The 26719-nt window shown below is 47.5% G+C and overlaps 1 protein-coding gene and 1 non-coding gene across 2 annotated transcripts; both read right to left on the reverse strand.

Annotated features, from left to right (window-relative positions):
- Positions 1-134: 134 nt before the first annotated feature.
- On the reverse strand, positions 135-26557 carry LOC135814092 (anaphase-promoting complex subunit 2-like). Its single transcript, XM_065327154.1, has 21 exons — positions 26208-26557; positions 25618-25716; positions 24087-24163; positions 21392-21495; positions 20237-20439; positions 19001-19131; positions 18713-18827; positions 16914-17016; positions 16308-16374; positions 16098-16153; positions 15708-15851; positions 14912-14981; positions 13848-13953; positions 12781-12820; positions 11960-12065; positions 11029-11193; positions 10348-10460; positions 9963-10135; positions 9022-9210; positions 1490-1560; positions 135-1006 (listed from the first exon to the last, which is right to left on the reverse strand). The coding sequence occupies exons 1-21, from the start codon at positions 26293-26295 to the stop codon at positions 818-820; spliced, it is 2409 nt and encodes an 802-aa protein (XP_065183226.1). The 5' UTR covers positions 26296-26557; the 3' UTR covers positions 135-817.
- Trnastop-uca (transfer RNA opal suppressor (anticodon UCA)) lies at positions 17515-17601 on the reverse strand. The gene has a single exon. It is a non-coding gene; the product is annotated as a tRNA-Sec (tRNA).
- Positions 26558-26719: the final 162 nt, after the last annotated feature.

A 26719-nucleotide genomic window follows, 5' to 3' on the forward strand; every position in this document is an offset into this window, starting at 1 on the left:
GGACGGATACAATCGAATGTGCACAACCGATAATCCTTGAAATGAATCCGTCGAATCCGTCTCTGGGAGGTGGGTTGACTGGATCCGAATCCGTGCTCTCGGGATCCGGATTCGTACAATCGAACATGTACGAATTTGGCGAATCCGGGTTTGGGGCTGATGGATTCGTACAATTGAACATGCCCTTAGTAGAGCCAGATCATGCAGAACAGATTATGAAAAAAGAAGACGATAATATCTAGCTTTAAATAAAGCGTGGGCAAAAAATTATTGGCGCGGATTACCTAAATCATAAGATAGAATATTGTTCGGTGCTGGAACTATGTGATTGCTATCACACTAATAATGTACAAGTATCTGCTACTACCAGCTAAGTAGGTTTGCGCACAGACAACAAACAGCAAGAGACAGTCAGCGTGAAATAGCGTTACGGCAGTGAAGCGACCTGTCCAGCAGCCCGATGTACAGAAGAGCACCACACCTGCAGAATGAACAGTTGCAGAACGAGAGCACTGAGGTTGGTTGCAGTGCAGCCAGTGTGACCCGTCTACAGGCCCACACACTCCACACTCTCTCCGTCTACTGTTGTCCAGGTTGATAGAGTGACAGCAACGGCAGCACATCGGCTGAGTACAGTGTACACTGCTACACTGCACTACTCCACACAGTGGCAAGTGACAATAGTACTACTTGGTGGAATTCTGCGCAACTGCAAATGTCATTGAGGCGGGTGAATGAGGACGTGCAGGTGTAACTCACGATGGCGGAGCTCCCATCCCCACGGCAAGCATCTCTCCAAAGAACGGAGCAGTGGAGATTAATCCGGTAAGGAATAGACGCCAGCTGAATAGTGCACTTCCTGCTGCCGCAGCTTGAAGTCCATCACTTTCTTGAGTTCACTGTCTGACACCTCATCTTCAGCATACAGAGATATCATGCCACGGATGCGCTCCAGGGGTAGCTCACCAAAGTTGGTCAGCATACCTTCCACGTACTGCCAGAACGTCTGAACAAAGGAAAGTGGCACATTCAGTAAAGATGACGTCATACTCGTACACTCAAATACTGAGAGATAGGTGCACACACTGCACACTCTGCACACTCTCCACACACTGCACACACTGCACACACTGCACACTCTCCACACACACTGCACACACTCCACACACTCTCCTAAGTCACTAGCACACAAAGTGACTGTCACCGTGCAAACCTGTGCAAACGTGTAAATTTGTCGTTAGTGCAGCACTATCACGGTGGCCTGCTGAATGCGGTGCACACCTGAGGGCATATTGTGTGGACGTCAACGTGGCTAACATCTCAGCATGGCCTACACTTCAATGCAGCTACTAGTACCCAGGTAGTGAAGTGTCTGCTGCCACAATCAGCTGCACGGCCACCGAGATAGTGCAGTACAAAAGGCAAACTCAACAGTACTCCAGCACTACAGCACACAACGACGGTTGCGTAACACCCTGATTCCGCTCACCTCTATACGTTCCTCATCACCGGTGTCACCTTCTACTTGCCCATCATCAGATCCAGCTAGGACAATCTTGTCTGCAACGCATAGGCAAGAACACAAACAAGCACACACACATGCACACCCACACACACACATATGCACGCATACACGCGGACGCACGCACACCCACACGCACACGCACACCCACACGCACACACCCACGCACATACACACGCATGCAACAAGCAGGAGACGACAACACAACGCTATGTAGTCTTGGCATGGGTCGTGAGGTGTAAATCAGCGGTCTTCAGCGCATACTTGACTATGCCAATCTGTTGACTACTGTAAGTCGATAAATTTTCGGCCCATTCAAATTTCGGCCTCCCAGGGCTAAAACACATTTCGGCCTGTTCTGCTGCCTGTACAGTATACACTGTCACACTGAACCTTGCAAAGCAAAATTTCGGCTACAACAAATTTTCGGCCAAATGTGATCAGGCCGAAAATAGCCGAAAATAAATATGCGCCGAAAATTTGTTGAGTTACAGTACATAATAAAAACTGGGATGTTGAGTGAAAACAGTCAATTGCAGTATGGTGTTGAGTCAATAGTAGTATGGTGTTGAGTCAATAGTAGTATGGTGTTGAGTCAATAGCAGTATGGTGTTGAGTCAATAGTAGTATGGTGTTGAGTCAATTGCAGTATGGTGTTGAGTCAATAGTAGTATGGTGTTGAGTCAATAGCAGTATGGTGTTGAGTCAATAGTAGTATGGTGTTGAGTCAATAGTAGTATGGTGTTGAGTCAATAGTAGTATGGTGTTGAGTCAATAGTAGTATGGTGTTGAGTCAATAGTAGTATGGTGTTGAGTCAATAGTAGTATGGTGTTGAGTCAATTGCAGTATGGTGTTGAGTCAATAGTAGTATTGTTACATGCAACCCAGGCACTACACAAGACCAAGACACACTTGTTAGATAGGGAAAACTCAAGACTTGTATATCACTCGTTCAGAGCAAGACAAGACAACAAAACAAAACAACAGGCATGCGCATATGCATGCAGGCAACGTAAGTAATAAGATAACAACTTATGACGCGTTTGTACAACGCTTGCTCAGATATCACATCCCTCCACCATCAGATGGAAACGACCAGAATAACAGAAATACATAGACTGTGTCGTGGCAGCAAATAATCTGATAAGACGAACTACAGATCAAGGCGGACAGGAGCCTTTACAGAACGAGAAGAGCTGCGCATAGACACGACAGGACTAGAACCACTAGACTGGTTAGAAGTAGATTCAGGAACAGATAAATCAGCATTCTCACGGATCTCATCATGTACAATTGAGCCAGGCAGTGACATAGACTCATTCGGCGGAACACTAGGTAGAGCAGTTGAAGACGGTAGAGCTGTGGTAGAAGGTAAAGCTCTGGAATATGGAAGCTGTGGTGCTGACGTAGCAGTTGAAGCATCTTGCACCGACTCAGCAGGAAGGCGTTTCTTCAGGTGGTCAGAGTGACGCTTCCAGACTCTGTTATTAACAAGACGAACCGTGAATGTTAGAGGACCAAGCTGTTCTTCCACGGTGCCAGCTATCCACTTCGGTGAGGAGTTGAAATTCACTGCCCAGACGGCATCACCACAATAGAACTGGTATGCATTTGCACCACCACGATCATGGGCAGTGCACTGTTTGTCCAAGACTTTCTTGCCGCTGTCCGGGAACACGAGATCCAGACGTGAGCGGGGACGATGTTCCTTCCAAAGTAGCTCAAACGGAGAACGACCCGTTGTTGACTGCGGCGTTATTCTGTATTGGAACAGGAACCTAGCAAGGCGGGTTTCCAAATCAGGGCCAGACATCTTGGCCAAGCCAGACTTCACCGTCTGTACTGCGCGCTCGGCTAAGCCATTACTAGACGGATGATATGGTGAAACGAGAGTATGACGTATGCCATTAGATGAGCAAAACTCACGAAATTCACTACTTGCAAAAGCAGGGCCATTGTCAGAAACAATATTATAAGGTAAGCCAAGCAGAGCAAAGGTCTGCTCCAGCTTGCGAATTGCGACAGCAGCAGATGAGCCAGAGCAAACATGTGCTTCAATAAATTTACTATGACTATCGACAATAATGAAGAGCATCTTACCAGCGATGGGTCCAGCAAAGTCGACATGGACACGTAACCAAGGCTTACCAGGCCATTCCCATGGGTGGACTTGCTGGCGATGCGGCGACTTGGTGACGGTCTGGCACTGCGTGCAACCACGGACGGTCTGTTCGATTTCTGCATCGAGAGACGGCCACCAGACATAGCTGCGTGCCAGGGCTTTCATTCTAGCGATACCGGGATGACCGGCGTGCAACTCGTCCAGCAATGGTGCACAACCCGGTGAAGGAATAACTACCCTGGAACCAATTAGGATGCAGTTATTCAAGACAGACAGCTCACTACGACGACGGGAATATGGCTCTAATCCCTCTGGAATGTCTTGGGGCCAGCCCTCAGACACAAACTTGTATACTAATGCCAGGGACGGATCTTTGCTCATCCAGCGAGCAATCGATGCAGACATAACCGGTGTAGTGTTCAAGACGGATAGCGATAGTACAGCCTCGGCTGGCTGCGGCGGTTCCGGTACCAGCGCCGGATTGGGGAGGCGACTCAACCCATCAGCGCAACCGTTCTGTTTCCCAGGCTTGTACTCCAGAACAAATTCATAATTGGCTAGTTTGAGTGCCCATCGCTGAATACGACCACTAGACTGAACAGGAATGGGTCTATCAGGATCAAACAATCCCAGCAGTGGCTTATGATCTGTTTGTAGTGTAAAGTTGCGACCGAAGATGTACTTGTGGAACTTGGAGACGCCAAATACCATTGCCAAGGCCTCACGGTCAAGCTGCGAGTAATTCTTCTCACAAGACGACAGCGTTCTAGATGCAAAGGCTACTGGCCGATCAGACCCATCTGGCAGAACATGCGACAGAACTGCGCCAACACCATACGGGGAAGCGTCACAGGACACGACAATAGGTAAACTAGGATCATAATGAATACGTATCGGCTCAGAAAGCAGCAGAGACTTGCCTGTATCAAACGCTTTCTGGTGACTATCAGACCAACACCACGACTTTGATGATAACAATTCATACAATGGAGCTAACACTGAGCTTAGATTTTCGATGAACTTGTGGTAATAGTTTATGAGTCCCAGAAAGCTTCTCAGTTCAGGGACATTCTTGGGCTGTGGGGCCTTCACAAGGTCATCCACTTTCTCAGCCGACTGAATCAATAACATGGCCCAGGAACTCAATAGACTGCTGAGCCACGAGACACTTCTCACGATTCAACCTGAGACCCGCGGACGCTAGACGATCCAGGACCAGCCTCAGATTCCCATCATGCTCCGCACGAGTCTTTCCAGAAACAACAATATCGTCGAGATACACTACGACAAAGGACAGACCTGCTAACAATTGTTCCATCGTGCGCTGAAATATTGCCGGGGCCGCCGACACGCCAAAGGGTAGGCGGTTGTAGACGAACAATCCTTTGGAGGTGTTGATTGTCGTCAGCAGCTTAGACTCGTCGTCGAGCAACAGTTGTTGATAAGCATGTTTCAGGTCAAGCTTGGAGAAGAATGCGCCTTGCGATAACTTCTGATACAAGTCGTCGATGTTGGGCAAGGGGTACTTGTCTACTCTTGCCGACTGGTTGATAGTACATTTATAATCGCCACAGATTCGTATGCTACCGTTCCGCTTGAGAACGGGTACGATTGGAGCTGCCCACTCCGAATACTGGACAGGACTAATGATGTCAGCTTCCTCCAGTCGACTCAGCTCTTTTTCCACTGCTGCTTGTAACGCATAAGGAACAGAGCGTGCCTTCAGGAACCGGGGTCTGGCGCTGTCTGCCACGGACAATTTGACTTTTCCCTGTTGCCAGGTGCCCATGCTACGTTGGAAGAGCTGCGGGAACTCTGACAATATCGAGTGCTCGCGTGACACGTTGAACACGAAGTTCCAATTCAACCTCAGCAGTTGCAACGCGTCTCGACCCAGGAGATTTGGTCCGTTTCCGTGGACAACGACGATCGACAATTCTGCTGATTTACGAGAAGCATGGGTCGCAGAAGCACTAAAGCGACCGACGACATTCAGAATTCCGCCGGAGTAAGTACGCAGCTTCGGCAGATCACTTGTGTCGAGCGACAAATTGACCTTGGATGCCAGCCGATGAAATTCGTTTTCAGACATCACCGTCACGGCTGCACCCGTGTCGATTTCAAACACGACTGGCTGTTTACATAACTGGAGGGTACAACAGTACGGGTCCACGCGGTCCTTGTCACTCTGCGTGCGGTACAACGAATAGTACTCGTCCAGGCCGCTGCTGTACGGACTTGCAGTTGTAGGACCGGATGCAACACTCGCACCAGTACCAGCACTTGCACTATGACTTGGAGCAGGAGCAGGGTCGACTGGCGACGTTCCATGTACTTCTTGAGACTGGCCAACCATGTGTACACTGCCACCAGTGCTGGACTGCTGTGAACGGCAAACTTTGGCGAAGTGGTTTGGCTTCCTACACTTCCGGCACGACTTGCCCCAAGCTGGGCATGACTCGCGCTTCTTGTGCCACTGGTCTCCACATCCACCGCATTTACGTGACTGGCCACGCGATGACTGCACAAATCCACCCCGTCCAGCTTGCCTGTGACTCTGGTCTCGGTGGTGCACGGCATTGACAAGCATACTACTACTCCCGGTATAACCGGTACCAGACGAAGTAGAAGTGGCTGAGGACATTCCTTCCGACTGGGACTGGGCGTCCTCCCAAATTCTGCACATTTCCAACGCTCGTGGCAGAGTCAGGGCTGGTTCTGACAGGAGCTTCTTCTTCAGCTCACTGCTGTCGACTGTGGCTACGATCTGGTCACGTATAGCTTCCGCAGTTTGTCCTTCATTCTCGAAGGAACAAAGCCGAGCTTGCTGCCGAAGCTTGGTGCAGTACTGCACTGTGGACTCTCCCTGCCGGCGAGTGAGTTGACGGAAGACGTGCCTCTCATACGTAGGGTTTGCAGGAGCACCGAAATGAGCTTGCAAGGTACGCTTGCACTTGAGGAACTCATTGTCATTCTGTGTTCTCTGATCTGGTGGAAGGCTGTCATCTGGGTCGGATAGGTCCTCGAATAAATCCTGAACTTCTTCGCGACTTCTTCGCGAAGTGCAAGAGCAGTGCTTTTGAACGCTTCTTGTTCGTAATGTCCTTTCCCGTCAGATAATAGTCAAAGGCTCGAACCCATTTTGTCCACCTCAGAGCCACTTGAGATGGGGGTCCGGACGTGTCGAATGGTGGAAGACGGTCACGATCTTCCTCCACCGCGCAGGACGTTGTCTTCGTCGCCAAATTGTTACATGCAACCCAGGCACTACACAAGACCAAGACACACTTGTCAGATAGGGAAAACTCAAGACTTGTATATCACTCGTTCAGAGCAAGACAAGACAACAAAACAAAACAACAGGCATGCGCATATGCATGCAGGCAACGTAAGTAATAAGATAACAACTTATGACGCGTTTGTACAACGCTTGCTCAGATATCACAAGTATGGTGTTGAGTCAATAGTAATATGGTGTTGAGTCAATAGTAGTATGGTGTTGAGTCAATAGTAGTATGGTGTTGAGTCAATAGCAGTATGGTGTTGAGTCAATAGTAGTATGGAAAGAGAAAAGGACCTATAAGTTACTAGTTATGACTAAGGGAGCATCTCATAAGTTCGCATTTTTTTCTAAACGTAACGCATTTCGAAACGGGGGTAGGGGGGTAGCGCCCTTTTCGAATAGAAAAATGACAGTTGGCACATTTTCTGGATGTATACAATCTACTACTGTGCCGTGCATGTGCTAGATCACTTCAGCGTGTTTAGGTGTAGATCTACCCATGTTTGCAGATCAGCTAACCCTTGCACTGCATGCATGCATGCAGGCTACTCAGAGGTGTCAAATGTCACACCAGCCTGATCAAACCGTGTACCTGGTCACCTTTTACACCAGTACATTCTACAGTTGTTGTGGAGGAACTCTGTTTATGCGCGTGTACAGTACATGTCATCCATTGTACTTGTACTCGTAGACCTACTCAGTAGATGCGGTACTACTGTATGCCATTCACTCAGCTCTAGCAAAACATTCATTATCCATGTAAATAAGAACCCATGTACATGTACATGTACATGTACATGTACATAAGCATACCATAGCATGGGGCATGGATGTGTACAGTAGATAAACACAGAAAATGTGCGATAAGACTTTCGAATAGAGGGGGGAGGTAGGGGGGGGGGGGGGGTAAAGTCTATTCGAAATGCGTTACGTTTGCAAAATAAATGCGAACTTATGAGATGCTCTCTAATAGGCTATTCATACTACGTTACAATACGCGTCACGTTTTGGAATACGACGTACTGGCAGACGTCGTTTTCATGCGGGTGCATTCACACAGGCACGTACACGCTGCTCGTACAGCTGTGTGTACAGCTTCTTTTGGACACAAACTGCCAGGAACGACAGAACGAAACTCGGTACAGGGGTCCGGATACGTCGTCTGCGTTTTCGTATCAGGGGTACGGTTTTCCCGCCGCGTTCCATGTTGTCATGGCTATCCGGACAAAAACGTCACGTACGCGACGTTTTGGGTGTAGTGTGAATGGCCCATAACACTATACAGTCCACCAAGGTAACGAGATAATATACATGTACAGTCAGATAGTGCGACAACAAGGCACAACACTGACAAGGATATTGAGACATTCGACGACCTGACTCCTAGCTCCAACACATCTACAAAGCGCAAACCAACAACCTTCCAACTTGGAAGGCTCAGGTGCGGAAAGTTACAGTGAGGGGAAGGGATGCGGGAAGATGTGCACGAGCTATGTCCATCGGCAACAAAGAAGTGTTGGAGCTAGGTGTCAGGTCGTCGAATGTCTCAATATACTTGTCAGTTGTGTGCCTCGTTTTCGCATTATCTGACCGTATATTATCTCGCTACCTTGGTTACCTTGGTGGACTGTTAGTCATAACTAGTAACTAATACAATGTAGGTACTTTTCTCTTTACTTACAGTACACTGCAGGCTGTAGAGCAATGAGAGCAGAAGAACTTGAGTCACCTACTTCCAACTACAAGTACATCAGGGATGAATTTACTGTTATTTTTTGCATAGCAGTTTTTGTTACTTGACGGCGCAAGCTAGGCATGGATAGCCTGTATGTATTGCAGTTTTCTGCTAGTCGCGGTGATTTTTGAGTAGCAGTAGATCGATTTTGCATAGCAAACTGCGATGCGATACCGGATAAATTCATCCCTGTACATGTACATGTAGTTTCTAGGACACTGCCTGAGAGCAAAGCAGTGTGTTTTAAATGCCAGCTGTGAGCCAGGAGAAGTATTATAATCGAATGAGAGCAAGTGGAAGCGACTTCGGAGGAAGTTTTAATTAATTTTACAGAACGAGGGCTATGCTAACAACATACCTGCAACGTCACCACCTTCAAGATCTGTCGTGTCGGAAATGATACGATACAGGGACGGTGTACTGCCGTCGTCCTCGCTGCTCTTGTCTTCGCTGAGCACGCGTTCGCTAACCCAGTACATGAGGGCAGAGCGTAGCGTCTTCTCACTGACCTCTAGCTCAGTACTCAGGTCAGATGCACTCCAACATACTGCAGGCATTGAACAACGCACACACCATTAGCACAAAGCACAGGGTGAACTTGAGTGTAATTTAGAGCTACTTATAACCACATGACACACATGTGTGTGTGTGTGAGCGCGTGCGTGCATGTGTGTGTGTGTGTGTGTGTGTGTGTGTGGTGTGTACGTGCGCGCGCGCGCGTGTGTGTGGGGGGGGGGGCTATTAGTACTCCCAGGTTAGATTATAAATCTTGTGTGATCAATGGTGCTAGAAAAGCCTATATCAGATCCACTCTAATTTAGCCACCCACACTAGTGTCAAGCATTACCTTCACCGGGGGCAGGGGTAAATGCAGTTGGATCCCGGGATGGATACCCTGATGCCGTGAATCCTTTTTCTGCACACTGTCCTTACCCACTTATTTCGGCGTGGTGAGCCAATAGAACGATCATTACTAGTAAGGCCACCCAGGGGTCTCGGGATTTCAGGGGGTCGGCAGGTGGGCGGTTCAGTAGCAAATTGAGTCATCTTTCCAACATTCTTTTCCTCTCCCGGGTAGACCCACGTGACCAGTTTTGGCAGTGAGCAAGTACAGTACAGTACAGCACAGTACAGTACAGTACAATGTGTGTGTATGTGTGTATGTATGTGTATGTGTATGTATGTATGTATGTATGTATGTATGTATGTATGTATGTATGTATGTGTGTGTGTGACTGTGTGTGTGTGTGTGGTGTGTGTGTGTGTGTATTTCTTAGTAGCAAGGTATGAACTGCTTACCACGATCTCCCTGGAAGAGATAGATGAGCGAAGCTTGCATCGGGTCACACGTGAAGCTGAGAGTTGAGCTGGGGAACTTCAGATCGAGCTCCACTTGTCCCAGATTATGGCACCACTCCAAGCGACGGTCGTTCTTCAAACGCGAGAACTGCTTACCATACTCCTCCATAACACTGATGAACACACGGACAGACAGACAGGCGGGGTAAGCTCATGCCAATAGAGAGTACACATGCTTCTCTCTCTCTCTCCCTCTCTCTCCCTCCCTCTCTCTCTCTCTCTCTCTCTCTCTCTCTCTCTCTCTCTCTCTCTCTCTCTCTCTCTCTCTCTCTCTCTCTCTCTCTCTCTCTCTCTCTCTCTCTCTGCCGATACCAGTATGACTTACCCTTGGACTGGCTGCGGAGGTTTAAGCTTAGCCAGGTGAGTGTCCTGGGGCAAGCGACTCTCCCAGTACGCACGTGATAACATGAACGTGTGAAACCCACTGCATGGCATAACCTACATACAGTGAACAACAACAACAACGACAACGACAATGCTATTAACAGCAGCAACGACAACAAAACAGCACCACATTGTGGTGTACTCGAAGTACAAATACAAACAGTGCATTATCCAAAGGAAACTCCGCACGACAACAACAACAACAGCCTCAGGTAATGCAGCAATACCAGTTACATATGGTGAACCTGTCTAAGACGACCGTTCAAAGGACCTTCAAAACGTTGTCTCTGTTACCAGGTGGTCTCCTTATCCAGGGTCATTTGACCGGAAAGAGCATTCCTTGGTCCTGGTTTGAGTGGTCTTCTAGGACAGGTACAGTCAGACCTCGCTTAACCGCACACATTCGTTTCCACAAAAAATATCCGGATAAGGCAAGGGAACCGGATAAAAGAACACACATACTGTATGTATGCATGACATATGCTGTAAATCGGTAACCAACGATTTTCTTCCGGATGGCGAGGGATCCGGATAAAAGAGGACCGGATAAGCGAGGTCTGACTGTAGTCGCCTTGACAGGTTTTACTGTAATGCATGATTATGAACCAGCACAGCCACTCACTGATCTCCTGTCACTCTCTGCGTCGTCGTCGTTGTCCGGCTCGTCCAGGATCTCGTGTATAGCCTTGTCAACACGACGTGAGCTAGTGATGTCAGACAGCATGACATCACAGCGTGACAAGTCGGCGTCTTCAAAGCACAGCTTGACGCGCTCCAGATTACCCAGCTGTGCAGTCACAACGGCACACAAGACATGGTAGAGAAGAGAAGGCTAAACCTGGCGTGCTAGGTGGTAAGCACAGCAGTAAGTGGACTGAAGCATCACCATACATGTACATCCAACGACATTGGATTGTACAGAGGTGGCAAACAATACTGTATTTCCCCGTAACATCGCTGGCCGGACTGGACTGACCCAGCCTGGCCGTGCCCACAATGACCTATGGATATCTTATGTACATCTCTGGGAAAGCACACTAAGTTTTGACAGTTTTGTGAATGTAGTCTCTCGTCACAAGTCTGATGGTCGCGTCGAGTGGGATTTGCTCAGCGCGAACAGACATACAAACAATACGCTGTACTCAAGAGGGTAAGCGGGTATTCTATCCATGCGTACGGTACACCATGCAAGTACAGTGTACACCATGCAAGTACAGTGGATAGAGCAGCATCAGAGCTCAGCTGGGTATTCCATTAGTCATGTGCCAGTGCTTTTTCAACCAATAAGGTTTTGCCACCAGCCTGCCACACCACTAGACCTTACCAAAAACGGATGATGAAGCCAGCTTGTCACTGTCCTTGTCAGTGTCGGGCAATGTTATCGCATGAGCTGATTGTTTAGTAACTGGTGGTGTTAGCGGACATTATAGTGTAACTTGTAGTTCCTTGGTCCTTTTCTTTTCTATAAATAAGGGTGAAGTGTGTGCTGCATCATATGACTATTGGCTACCCTCTCTGCTGGTCTGTAGAGGATAAGCCGCCGGGTGACTCACCTCCTGCATGTTGTCATAAGTCAACGATCGCAGAATCCTGGCAGCTAGCAAGGCCTGGTACTGAGACAGGAACTGCTCGCGGCTGCCATAGATAGAGATGAGCAGTCTGCAGGGAAAGAACGCAAAGTAACCTGGTTTAATTAATTAGTTAAACGTACAGCAGGATGATGATGATGTCACAGTAGTACAGTTGTGCGCTCACTGAAATCCGACCCGAAGTGCAAAGCTAGCGCCCTGGTCACGTCCCGATTACATCATTGTATTTGTACACGTGTACGTCTAGCGGCAGGGCGTCAAGGGCCGCACAGGTCGAGGGCGCCAAATGTGCACCCTGGGTCGGATTTCACCGAGCTGCACAACTGTAGAACACAGCTACTGTAGAACACAGCAGTACCCGTCATTGAACCTAGACGAGAATGTCAGTATTGACTGAGTACAGGACACATGTCAGACACGGTGTCTTCAGGACAGCGTTGTTGGTTCAGAAAGGGCACTGATTGGCTGCAGCTACAGGAACAGCCAGGCGTCATGTACACCATTCAATATAGCCTGACAGTAAGTATTTGCAAAGTTTACCTGAAGCCTCGCATATATGAACTGGGCAAGCACTGGTGGCTAGATAGCTAAAATACAGCTGCCCAGCAGGAGTGGTGTACATACAGCTACCCAGCAGGAGCGGTGTACATACAGCTACCCAGCAGGAGCGGTGTACATACAGCTGCCCAGCAGGAGTGGTGTACGTGTGTCTTAGCCAAGTCAGTATAGTGCACTACCATAGTCACTCTGATTCTGAAAAGAACCCGCGGATATAATGCACTCACCCAATTACATCGGTCTTTGTCCGACTCGCTGACGTATTGTCTACAGAGGGACAGCAAGGAATATACATAACGGTATCAATACGTTGTGCACTGCTCGCGTTTACAAACACTGCGCGAAGCCCTCATACGTGCACCCCCCCCCCCCCCCACACACACACGCATCAGGGCGCGAAATAACGGTCGGACATCGGACAATTTCCGACCGTTTACGGTCAGTTTCCGGATGTTTTGTACACATCCGGACAAAGTGTCCGCGCACTTTTTTGCAAAGTACAAAAAGAAAAGGCACGTCAATCCTTTGTCTCATAGTCATTAGTGATGTCGCCTGGCAAGAGAAAGCCAAGCACCGCTGACTCCGGGTGCTCCTCTTGGAAAGAAGCCCAGAGGAGTCCAGACGACCACTTGTGACAAGTGGGTCGCCGAGTATGATAGGGAGCTTTCAATTTACTTCTGTTTGGCTGAGCTATGAGTATGAGCGCAGTCCCTCAGATCGTAGCGTTGTCGAAAATTTGAAGTGTAAGATGTGTTCCCGTTTTGCTGATAAAATTCGCAGCAGCAAGAATTTTTCTGACTCCTTCGTCGTTGGCTCAAGGAACCTGAAAACATCAGCCTTCAAAGATCATGCTGCTTCTGAAATGCATTGCCGTGCCACGGCATTGTTTGGCAAGGAGCCGTGAGTCAAGCGGAAACCCAATAGAGTATGCGCCAATCGCTCGAGCCTTGTGCAAACTTGACGACGCAGCAGCAGCCAAGGTCGGACTCTTTTCACGTCATGATAACATTTTGATGGTATTAATTCTACACTGAACACTGTGTGACTTGATGTGAAAATTTTCATGTCCAGACATGTCCGGCCATTTTTGTAACTGGCAGGACATTGTGTCTGAGCACATTTTAATCCTTAGCGCATGCCCTGCGCATACATACACACACACACACACACACACACACACACACACACACACACACACACACACCATGTGAATGTTCAATCATTACCATCTTCTTGTGCTCAAAACAAAACACCGCCAAATCCCGGATGAGATCTGCATCTGTCTATGACATACCAAGACAAGCATCCTTTGGCTCCGGCTTCCAGCTGTCCCAGTTCTCAAACACCGTTTCGTAATCATCGTCTTCAAAGCCCTTGATCTTCACGCCCCGTTCAAACTCCTGTCATACAATCGGATCATTGGTAGAAAACATATTCTAAAATGAACAACAATCGACGAGCTATCTCCAAAGCATGTAACACATAGTAGGTTCGGATAAGCTACTAGCAAGAGTATGCAACCAAGACTGTGCAGCTCCTATCTTCAGCTGCGATGGGGCTCACCCACGGCAGGATTTGTATTAGTGATGTAATGAATAATCGATTATTTGAACTTCCTCGATCTCTTGGACCTCAACGAATAATCGATCGGATAAAATCTAGGTCGAAGGCTCGAAAATTCGAATATTCGCGGGCGGGCGAAGTCGGTGCGCTGCATAGCGCGCGCAACTCTAGATCTCTCGACTTGAGTGCATAAACGCTGTACTGTGTTGCAGACAATGACTAGACTACGTGTGGTAGACCATGGTAGACTCTACTGTGACTCAAGTCTGAGCGCTTGTCTTGTGTGTTTGCTACATGCACACTTTTTGTGGAATAGTAGAAAAATCGTTTGTTCGCTTGAGTGGTATTCGTTAGATTATTCGTTCGTAATATTCATGGTTCATTACTGCGTCATTTTTTGGCAGAAGTATGACCAAGTGCGTATGCATTTCCGCGTTTGTCTTGTAGATACGGTGCGATTTCATCAGGTTCGTCCATAGTTTTACTTCGAATACCGTAGCTGCAATGTACAAGTTCTTCGCATTTCGTATAGTACTGTTATTCCCATTATTTACGTTTCAAATTTCATTCACGATAATGTAGGACAACACACACACACACGCACGCACACACACACACACATGTACACACACATGCACACACACACACACACACACACACACACACACACACACACACACACACACAAACACACATACACACGCATACACACACACATACAAACACATACACACGCGCGCGCACACGCACACATACACACGCGCGCGCGCGCACACACACACACACACAGCTTACATCAGCCAGCTCGCCGCTCTCTTCTGTCAGCAGGGTTTCCACAATGCACCTACCACAGTCCTCACGGCACCTGCAGCAGAACGCACACAAGTGGCACTACGTAAGCCAGGCAGACGATAAACTGGACAATACTATTACATAGCAACGGAAACATATTCAAATCCTTCTGACACAAGCTAAGTTGCTACTTACTTACAGAAGTTCTCAATACCATGAGGGCTGCGCCAAATGACACAAGTGCCATCCCAACGTGGAACAGCCTGCCAGGACACGTCTTGCGATCCGCACCGCACCCACGACAGCTGCAGTCCTTCAAGGAAAGGTGCCATAGGTACCTGCTGCACCTTGACTGGCAGAGAGCAACTGACGCTCTTTGATTTTCCTAGTGTCACAAATTTTCATGACCAACTCGTTCGCACAGCGGATCTTGTCTGTATGAAATTGTCATGTGAGAATACACGCTAGTGACTTTCTTAGCTTAAGTTCTGATTGACCCCCATTTCCCTATCCAACATATCTTTTAATCTTTACCCTTCTGCAGTGGATGTGTGGGCGCTAACAGTGGGCGCAGCACTTCCGTATACATGTCTTGCTCTCGTCTTGCTTTTCCCTCTCCCTTATGTCCTTTTCTATTTTTCCTTGGCGCGCTTCGTCTGTGCAGACGCCCCGAGACCACCAAGGTCAGCTGAGCAGCAGGGCCCCGCCACCACTTTCCATATTCATTCGGGAGCACAGTGGACTTGGTAAAAAAAAAATTGTTAAACCTGTGGACATAGTACATACACAGCAGCCTCACCTGAGGTAGATACGCACCGGCTGACAGACCTGCTCCATCACAACTCCAGTCGGGTCAAACTGGCGCAGCGCCTTGACCAGTGACGCGTATTGCGCTATGATGTCCCGCGTATCCGCACCGGGTTGCAGCAGTCTATCGATCAACCTGAACACCAGCAGGATGCACACACACGCACACACACGCACACACACACACACACACACACACACTACTCTAGTTCTGCATGTCAGGGGGAAAAAATTCTCAGCGTGTCATTGATCCAAAGCGCTGGCAAAAACAACAGAATAATAATGCATGTAATATCATCCATCCACCGCACCAGAGCCCTGTTACAGCATTACATTGAAGACAATGGTGGTACACAACCAGAGGGTTGTGGTGGATGCTTACGCTCGACGTAGACTGGTCACCAACAGGGACTTCTGATCGGCAGTCCGGCAACAGTGCTACACATAGGGCACAAGACAGATAGAAGTAAAAATGCGGCCGGCCTACGTTAAGTCGTTTATCCATCATGCCATACACCAGCATAGTATTAGCTGCATTGTACAGCGATGAGTGTATGGTATTAGCTGCATTGTACACGAGTGTGCAGCTGACCTTCATCTCATCAATGACCGGAATGCTCTCCGGGTAGTAAACAACAATGTTGAACATTTCCTTGATTCTGCAGAGCCAGAAACACAGACACACGTGCACATGCACATGCACACACACACACACACACACACACACACACACACACACACACAGACACGCACACACACGTGCCCATACGCACATCCAGACAAGTACGAGCATACTTTCGCGGACTACTATTATTACTACTCTAAGCATGTGCGTGTTTAAGTGGACAGCTGCCCAGGGCCTTGGTATGCAAAATAATGTGAAGCAGTGCGGAATAAGCTGGGCCACATTGATGCAGAAAGTGAGGGTTACGCAGAACACATGAACACTTCCTGAAAAGACAAGATACCAACATTGACATCAGCATATCTATGTTGCATTCTTGACTGGTGAAGGAAGCCCCGGGTTTAGATCTTCAAAACAATCAGAGAAGAGCAATCATGATTGCTCACAATTTACTGTGCTATGCACGTGGAGCTAGCCAAACAAATACACACACACACACACGTGCGCGTGCACACACACACACACACGCACACACACACACACACACACACACACACACACACACACAATCACCTGAGCTGCAGTAAACTATCGGAAACGATCTCTGTCAATCTCCGTCTCCATGTCTCGTGGACATCTTCTGCATGTCGCTGCCTTGAATCACTCTTCAGCGCCTCTGCAATCAACAAAAGAATAACAGCCGCAATACTCTCAGAGGAATTGTACCTTTAACACATAGGTGTGACAGTCCTGTAGCTACGAGTTTTGCAGATGTGCCTTTCCCTTATCCACAGGCTGTGCACTGTTGACACAAGCAAATTTAAACGCCCGTTGAATCCCACACACTGTGTCGCTATCCTGCTGGTCTTACAGCATGGGCCAGGGATAGACCAAGTCTGTCATGTGTAGTACGATCTACGAGTACAAGGCAATCGAGTGTGAAACGTCACACTTGCCCCCACTGGATTGCGCACAACCCCACCCATCAGAATGCCTAAACTGTCATGCATTGCACACAACAGCAAAGCAGGCATCAGTTCAAACAATTCTGTCACTTCACAAATAGAAAGTTGGCAGAGGGTGGGCGGACAGCGGTTTGTGATACTGCAAACCTGAGCAGCATTTCCATGCAAACACACAGTCACTTGAACAAAAAAAAGAAGGAAAAAGGTGGCGCTCGGAAGGCCGAATCGAACGGCTGTGGCGTTAACCACCTACAGGTTTGAAGCCTGCACCCCACACCAGTGAAGCTCATCCGAGCAATCCCATAGTGGCCCTGCTGGGTTTATATACCCCAGTCATTACAGCTCAGGGTCAACAGTGGCAAAAACAATACTGGCAACACAAAGTTGTTTGGCATCACCACTTCAAAATAATGTCAAGGTACAATGCTCAGGATGAAACTAAATAGCAAGTCAGATTGGACTTGAGCGGAAACTAAGCAACCATGGCAACAGCGCGGACCGCCATAGCAACCGTACACAACCTACGGTTGCCAGGGAGATTATCCATTACAGCATGCAACGAGATCATGGAAGGACCTTGGTCTGGATTAGCTCACACCGGACCTGCTCGGCCTCTAAGGCTCAAATTAACGATGATATGTATAGGATATTGACCAAGACGAGGTCTATATGGGAAATATAGGCCGAGTAAAAGACCGAGGTCCGCCGAGGTCTTTTACGAGGCCTATATTTCCCATATAGACCGAAGTCAAGGTCAATATCCTATTTATCACGATTCCTTTGCCATAACCCCAAAATTTGAACCTTTAGGAGCTATTTTAACCTTTTTAGTATAGCATTTGTACTATAGTGTACATAGGATGTTGCCTATTTTGGGTACAAGACTGTAAGAACAACAGAGTTCAGCATCTGCAGCACAGTGGCTGGGTGGTATTAGGGGTTGCTTGAGATTCATACTGTTGTGAGTTCAAATCCTGCTTGTTCTCTTCCTTTGTCTTCTTTCTTTCAATTTTTCTTTTTGAAGTGGAGAGAAAAATTCTAAGTCCCTCCAAAGTCAAAAGATTACAATGCCTAAGTGGTCGATACAAGCGGTCGATATAAGCGGTCGATATTGCGGCGATATGGGTAATATAGGACCAGTCAAGGATCACGAGAATTAGTGGAGGTCGATATAGAAGAGTGATAAAATATTTTATAATATTAACTGGTTTGAGGGAAAGAGACAAACGGGAAAAGTTAATATTATATCATCGTTAATTTGATCATCGGACTCGGAGTATAGGCCGCACCCCCCCCCCCTTTTTCGGGTGAATTTTGAGTGCTCAAAGTGTGGCTTATACTCCGGAAAATACGGTAGATGTACTATTGTAGTCTCTTTCCGCATGACAGGTTCCACAACGAGCTTACCGACTGGTGCGACAAGTTTCATCCATGGCAGGACAAGGAGCTCACAAAACTTGATGCTTGGCGCAAGGGCGGCATGGTAGTACTTCTCTTTGTAACGTTGCACGAAGCAATCAATCTACAATGGCAACAGGCAATACAGAAATGGGTCAGCGATGGCCTCTGATATTGTCAGTGATGATGGCCTCTGATACTGTCAGAGCTGTAGTGCACAGAAGCTGCAAATACTAGCACTACAAGTCATTCAGCATTCTGACATGCATGCATAGTCTACTGTGCAGGCTGGCTAACCTTGCTTGCTATGACCTCATCAATGCAGTCACCAATCACAATCGGTAGCCATGCCAGTTCAGACAGGTGCTTGGTGAGTTTGTCCAGAGTGCCCATGAACTGCTGTGCTTCGTCTTCAGCCATGACTTCTTCTGCAGCAAGGCAGGACACAACGTCACACACAGAAAGCACCGTCAACATCGTTACAACAAGAAGAAGGGAAGTTCCCACAAGCAAATGTTGAGCTACATGTACAGTATTGTGTAGTTTCAGGTGTACATCTACCGCGATAACATACAAGTGAGACCTAGCAGGGAATATGTAGAGAATGGAGACACTGTGCAGTGTAGAGCTCAACACATCACCATCCAACCATCCCGCCAAAAGCACACCTTCTCAGGTGAAGATATGGTAAACATAGCACTGCACACCAGAATCACGCACGTTTTAGTGCAGAGTGTGATCTTCATTCGGTGTACACTGAAAGTCCATACAGTCACAGAGAAGGTGCGGAGGACAAACAACAACAACAACAACAACAGCATGCTACCCACACCATACATGCACAGTGACACACTACAGGGTTCTAGCCAGGTCAAAATACTGTAAAAGCCATATATATAACGAAGTGCTAACTGTAACGAGTTAACGAGGAGAAATTGTTATACAGAAATCGATACATATTCTGTCCTATTGAGCGTTGAGAATGAGTGAGAATCGTTACCTTTGGTACACGTAAACTAGTCAATTTTGGGAAATCGTTATATACGCGCCTCGTTAAAATAATGGCTTTTACAGTAGTGGGGGGGGGGGGGGCAGGGGCAGGGAATAATGGCTTTTACAGTAGTGGGGGGGGGGGCAGGGGCAGGGGCAGGGGCAGGGAAAACAGTTACCCCGTAACCCATTTTTCCATTTTCAAAGTAACTGTCTTGCAATGCGAAATGCAACGTACGGGGCGAACACCTGACTTCATCCCAAACAAATGTGCCTTTATGAACCCTCTAGTACTGACTATCGACTGCATTTTCGTTGAATGGCATGAAAAAACACAAAATCAGAAAATGAGTAGGGGGGGCACTTTTTCACAGGGGGCGAGCAAACAGAGTAGGTGGGGGGGGGGCGGCGCAGCCCCCCCCCCCCTCCTGTCCGGATATTTTTTGTGGAAAACGGATGTGTGCGGTTTATGTACTCCAAACACACAAAGACGCTCCCCCCCCCCCCCCGCACACACACACACATGTAAAATAAATCTCATACCTTCATCTTCCTCGTCGTCCTCATCATCGTCCTCCTCATCATCATCACTAGTCACCATTAGCTCTTCCTTAGCGATAGGATGTAGTGCCCTATACGCACTCAGTGTCAAGCTGTAAAACTGCTTGGCCTTCTCGCCAAACGCCGGTGAGCCATGATCCACAAAGAGTGAGGCCACAAGCTCAAACGACTGCTTCCAGATAGCGCTGAATATCACAGACAACAACACACCCAGTGATACGTAGTGGCTTGGCCAGTGTCGCAAACATAATAAACGTAGAACATTTTTGTTTTGAACTCGGATAATGAGGTCGCTGAATGTCTCAGTAGCCTGTCAGTTTTGTGCCATGTTATCGCACGCACCGACCGCTTATTATCTTGTTACATTCGCGGATGGTTGCTTCATAACTCGTTTCCATGCGTTTTCTTCTTCTAGTTTACGTTTTTTTGAAGTGTTACTTATTTCTATCACCGCACAAATGCAATGCTCTTTATCACATCCATCCACAAGGTTATACTTGAAATTTTACAAAGACCTCTACTTCAGTACTTAGGTGCAGCCATAGCTGTACTTGCACCTGTCCATGCTGCATGCATACTTCTAAAACCCTGAAAATGTCGTTCTGGTAAACATAGCACTTTATTTCCTCCTGACCACCACCATCACCACCAACCCATTACGTCGGTTATCAACAACCCTGCATTGTCTGCATCCTCCACTGGCTCTACCTCTGACCTCTATGAACCCACGCAAGCCCTGTGACTATCACCAGTTTGCCCGTCAAGCCCTCATCCAGCCAGACCTTGCTGGAGCCTGAAACACCCGAGCAGGCCAAACAGAGTATTGCTATGCACGCAAACCGACGACTGTACTCTCCAAAGACAGGTTCAAGGTGAGAGAAGAAGCTTAGCAAGCCTGCCTTGTCAAGATGGCATCCAACTAGACCGCTTCAGGGGATCTTTTAAAGAATTGGAAGCCCTGCACAAGGTATTTGAGTGCATCATGTACTGTAGGTCTATTCATTAAACTGACCGATATCAATCTGCGGCAATCATACACATTGATGTTGATGCACGACAATGATCATGATGACAGCATACTGCTAGTAAGTGAGCTAGGAATGTGTACACAAACACATTGCTAGCCAAGCCACTCACCTGCCCCTGTCCGGGCACAGCACAGTCACTCCCTCCACTAGCGCATGCATAACGGAGAGGTGATGGCGAACGCCAGCCACCGCCTCCACGAACCAAGCCATGCCCTAGACATCGGACACGGCAAAGAGAATTGAAAACTCAATCAACGATATCCCGGTGTGAGCCTACTATATTCGGGATCCACCCGCAGTGACACAATGACTAGGTATGGCAGACATTGGCAGGGGATCAAGCTATTGGTGTTGGATAGATGATAACAAATTAGAAACACCAATGTCACCAACTACATTAGCATCTTGACTGGTCCAAACGTAGCAAGAAGGAGCGACGGGTGTGTGTGGTTTGGGCAAAAAGCTCGACATGGTGGCGGTTAAACTATTTACTGATTGGCTGGAAACTCTGGCGCAATATCTCAAATGTGCACATACATATGATAACAGAACAAAACTAAATATCTTGCTCTGTTCGTTGTGTACGTGTGTACATGCACATGGCTGTGTGTGTGTGTGTCTGTGTGTATGTGCTTGATCTGTCTCATGCAGATCTTGTCCGCTATCGTTGCTATAAGAGAAAATCTGTGGGTGCACATCCAGTGCATTTGCAGATTTGCGTGCTTCTCTTGCGACGGGTGTATACATGGTACATGGTATGTGTGTGTATGCGTGTGTGTATGTGCGTGCGTGCATGTGTGTGTGTGCGTGCATGCGTGTGTGTGCGTGTGTGTGTGTGTGTGTGCACTTACTGAGGTGTGGTGAGCCCATAAGTGGGATCATTTCAAGTCCACCCTACAGTCCATTTCAAAACTATAGACGCGTGAACTCATACGTACGAGCCGTACGTACTGTAGCGCACGACAGCCGTGAGTTTTGCATGAGTGTTTTCTGGTTTTCAGATGTGTTTTTCAGGTTTTTCTTCGTCGCCGCGGGAAATACAAAAGATGCAAAACATATTAACACGCAAAGTCGCAAATGAAAAGGTGTGAGGAAAGTCTCAAAAGAAATGAAAGTCTCAAATAAATCTTCTTCTTGTTTGCATTTTCTGAGTGCCTGACTGTAATGGCTTCCAAGGCCCGTAAGAATCTCAGTGATGCCAAGAAAGATATGATAAGTCGTGTTCATTGTTTCTTCGAACAAGAGCTGGATTTTGATTGACGCTTGAGTATCCGAAATCCTCGTCGTCGAACTCACCTTGCAACTGGCGTGAGTGAAACCACTGTCACTCGTTGTGTCAGGCGAAGGGAACAGGGAGGCTCAAATCAAATCAAAAAGAGAAAATATAATTATCAGAGAGGTTTTGCATTCCGAATTTCGGAATGATTTTCGACTATGCTTTTCCGAAAAAAGCGCGTGCCGAAAAACGGCATTTTCAGTGTTTTGCATTCCGAAAATCTGATTCGACTTCATTTCCAAGGGTTGCCATGCAAAACAAAATGGAGAGCGTCGAAGGGGTTGAGCAGGATCAAATCCATGTGCAGGTCAAACTGAATTTGGGTGCGGTTCGAAGACGAGGACGGACTGATGGTGGACCAAGTGATCCAACAGCTGAAGACGAGGTTGGCGATCTACTGTCTTGTACTGTCAGTAGGCTCCATGGCAAAGGAAGATAGAGTGTGATGGAGTGTGGGAAGATTAGTCAACATGGCGAGATCAGCGAGAGCAGCAAAAACCAGCAAAAATCAAAACTACATACGTGGAAAATTTTCAAATAATCGAGAGCAGCAGAAAGCAAAAATACAAACATGAAAAATTCATTTTTTTGTATTCAAATATGCACTCCCAAACATGAAGGAGCCGAAAATCCATTTTCGGAAAACCATGCACTTTCGCCACCACACTTCCGAAAGTTCGACTACTTTTTCGACTGCTGCCGCCACATTCCGAAAATAATTCCGAAATTCGGAATGCAAAACCTCTCTATCATCTCTACTGTATTTCACCCAACAAGATCCAAAACATGCAGAAAGAAGAGAAAAAAAGGCAGGAGACGTGATGGGATTCGAATGCCCCGCACTTGTACTGGAAATCACGGATCGAAACCACGAGGCTACCAGGACCCGTACAAAAATGCACCCGCGATATGGTCTGGGCGCAGCAGCACTGTCTCAGCAGGAGCAAAAATCCAAAACAAACTGGTCAAAACCTTCAAAACAGAAATTACATGTAAAACAGGAAAACCTGGCCTAAAAATAAACTTCAATTGTAGCGAAAACAAAGTATATAGCCAGAATTGTGAAGCGACGCAGAGACGGAATCTGGAGAAAAAACTAAAAATATTTAAATAAATCCCATCGAATTTTGCAAAACACTACGCGTCTATAGTTTTGAAATGGACTGTAGTTTGGGGATTTCAGGGGGTGTCGGCCGCTGGGTGGTTCAATGGCCAATTGAGTGATCTTTCCAAGATTCCTTTTGAGTCTCTCTCCCCTCTCCCGGGGAGACCCACGTGTAGAGTAGAGTACAAGTGTGTGCGTGTGTGTGTGTGTGTGTGTGTGTGTGTGTGTGTGTGTGTGTGTGTGCATGCGTGCGTGTGTGTGCGTGCATGCGTGTGTGTGCATGCATGCGTGTGTGTGCGCGCGTGTGTGTGTGTGTGTGTGTGTGTGTGTGTGTGTGTGTGTGTGTGTGTGTGTGTGTAGTGTAGTGTGTATGGTTGGTGCACTGTAACACTGGCTGTGCAGGTGCAGACAGACTGCACTCACCTGTGACTGGTCGTCCTGCACCATACACTGGTTAAAGTGCGGCAGTAGCTCTTCCATGATGTGATCAGACAGGATTGCTGCAGGAACGGCAGCACAAACACGGACAGACCCAAAAATCAAAATCACCAGGCGCATTGACAAGGGCACAGAACCACGTGCATGCAAAAATGAGCAGCTCGATATTCCTGCTCTTCACCGGATATTGCGGCGGATAAGTAAAGCAGGATCTATACTGTGCTCGCTATGTACAGTCTTGCTCAATGAAATCCAGTCGCGTCACTCAAGTGTGCGCTGTGCACCATTTCGCAAGCCCAGTGTTCGCAGGTCTAGGGCTGCGCAACGCCCGGCGCTTACTTGAGTGACTCGACTGGATTTCCGACAATGAGCAGCACTGTACATGGGAAATGTTTCGCAATGAGTATGGGGAAAGTCGTGCAACGGGGTAAATATGTTCAGCTCGAGTCAACTGTTTCGCTATGATAGGAGTTGTGACGCGTTTCCCATACGCAAAACGACATACCAAAACTGTCACAGGGCACATCAGATGAGCCCAGTCAGAATAAACTTTCCGCATACGTAGGAACGACATTGCGCTCACGGATCAAGGTGCAGATGCAGCTTCCAACGCCCTGGGAGATGAGTACCGTAGTTCCGCGCATATAAGCCCACGGGCCCATATCCGGATATAGCCCACCTCCTTTTATAGGCCCATGGGCTAATAAACAGACCCAAACACCGTTACGGACCCGTTTGTCAAGTGTATTTTTCACAATACCGGTACAGAGCTGTTCTTGTTGATGAGCCAGAAAACAAGAAAGTGGAGGGTTAAAAAAGGAAGGAAATTGAAAAAGACAAAACAAGTGCTGAATTTTCAGCAGTGCAGTATACGGTGGGCGGACAACCGCGCACGGACTTGTACTTTTTCGCGATCCATCTGCCTTCAGAATTCGAATATAGGCCCAGGGCTAAAAAACGAACCATTATTACTGATTTTTTCCCCCGGAAAATGCATTATTTCGTATATTAGCCCATGGGCTTATATGCGTGGAACTACGGTAGATCATTTTGTGGTGGGTCTGGATGATGTATAAATCTGACTTCTGGGGGCTGGATGCCTTTGTCGTGCATTTAAAATGTACAAAAGGCATGCTGCCTAGGTATATGTTGCTTACTCCTACACTGGTACATCATGCATGTTGCAAACCAGATGCATAGGCGCTAGGCATGGAATGGACAGCCAGTGAACACACCAATCGATGCGGCTCCCAGTGTAGGCCGCTCTCCTGTGTAGGGGAGTGTGTAAACACACGTCCCGGCATGAAGACATGTGTGTGTGTGTGTGTGTGTGTGTGTGTGTGTGTGTGTGTGTGTGTGTGTGTGTGTGTGTGTGTGTGTGTGTGTGTGTGTGTGTGTGTGTGTGTGTGTGTGTGTGTGTGTGGTGTGTGTGTGGTGTGTGTGTGGTGTGTGGTGTGTGTGTGTGTGTGTGTGTGTGTGTGTGTGTGTGTGTGTGTGTGTGCGCAGAAAGACATACCTGAGAGGCAAGCTGACAGCAAAGCATCAGCATTGTTCTCATGTACAACATTGACATGTCGCTGCAGCACACTGCCCGAGATCACATGACTGCTGAGCGCTGTAATGATACATGCACATACACGCCCACACACGTGCACACACACACACACACACACACACACACACTTGCACACAAACTCGTAGGCAAGCAATAACACACATACACAAGAAATCAAACATTCACGTTCGAATCACCCTATAAAATCAGCCGAATGTCGAATGTGTGTGTGTGCATGTATGTGCATGTATGTGCATGTGTGTGTGCGTGTGTGTGGCATGTGTGTGCAAGTACCCGAGTTATTGTACGTGCGTAAGCACTGCTAAGCACATGGCACAGGACCCGCAAGTCCACAAAGTATCAACTAGAGTTCCTTTTATTGTATTAACTTTTCTTATGTGTATCTAGACTCTCTTCCGTGCCGGCGTATTGCCGAACATTGGGAGTGAATGCCATGTTATGTATTGATAACCGTGCTAACATTTAGAGCCTCGAGCGTTACAATTTTGGCAAATTCATACTACTTTTCCAATTTCAACGAAGCGGCTCACCGTTCTCAGTGTCAGTTTTCAGAACTTTAGTACAGAGCTCAGACACGAAACTGAGTGCAGTAGCCAGCTGCTGGTGATTTGCCGTCATGGCGTACAGTTCGTACACGTTTCGCCGAAAATGTTCACTGGACAGATACTATGAGATCAAATCAAATTCTCAACTTTGATGTTGTCGTCCAAAGAAACTAGTCTTTCCAAGCCACCACCCTAACATCTCTACATTACATTCATTCGTCTCGCGTACTTGAAGGCACACTATTACTGGGGCAAACTGAAAGAAAAGGACGAAGACCAGAAACGCCGAAGCTGGTATGTATCAAACACATGCTCATAAAATCACGCTAGCTCTAGCTCTGTTCTCAGATCACGTTCTGCATTTTTTCGAATGTACATGTATGGCACGCAAAAAAATCAAAATTTGGCGCCATTCATGCGAAGGGAAATCCCCGCCTTGTAAATGTAAGCATCCAGGGTTGCTGAAATACACACTGCTGGCAGTGCTGCTGTACCAG

Source organism: Sycon ciliatum, chromosome 4 (assembly GCF_964019385.1).
Source record: "Sycon ciliatum chromosome 4, ocSycCili1.1, whole genome shotgun sequence".
NCBI classification, from domain to species: domain Eukaryota; kingdom Metazoa; phylum Porifera; class Calcarea; order Leucosolenida; family Sycettidae; genus Sycon; species Sycon ciliatum.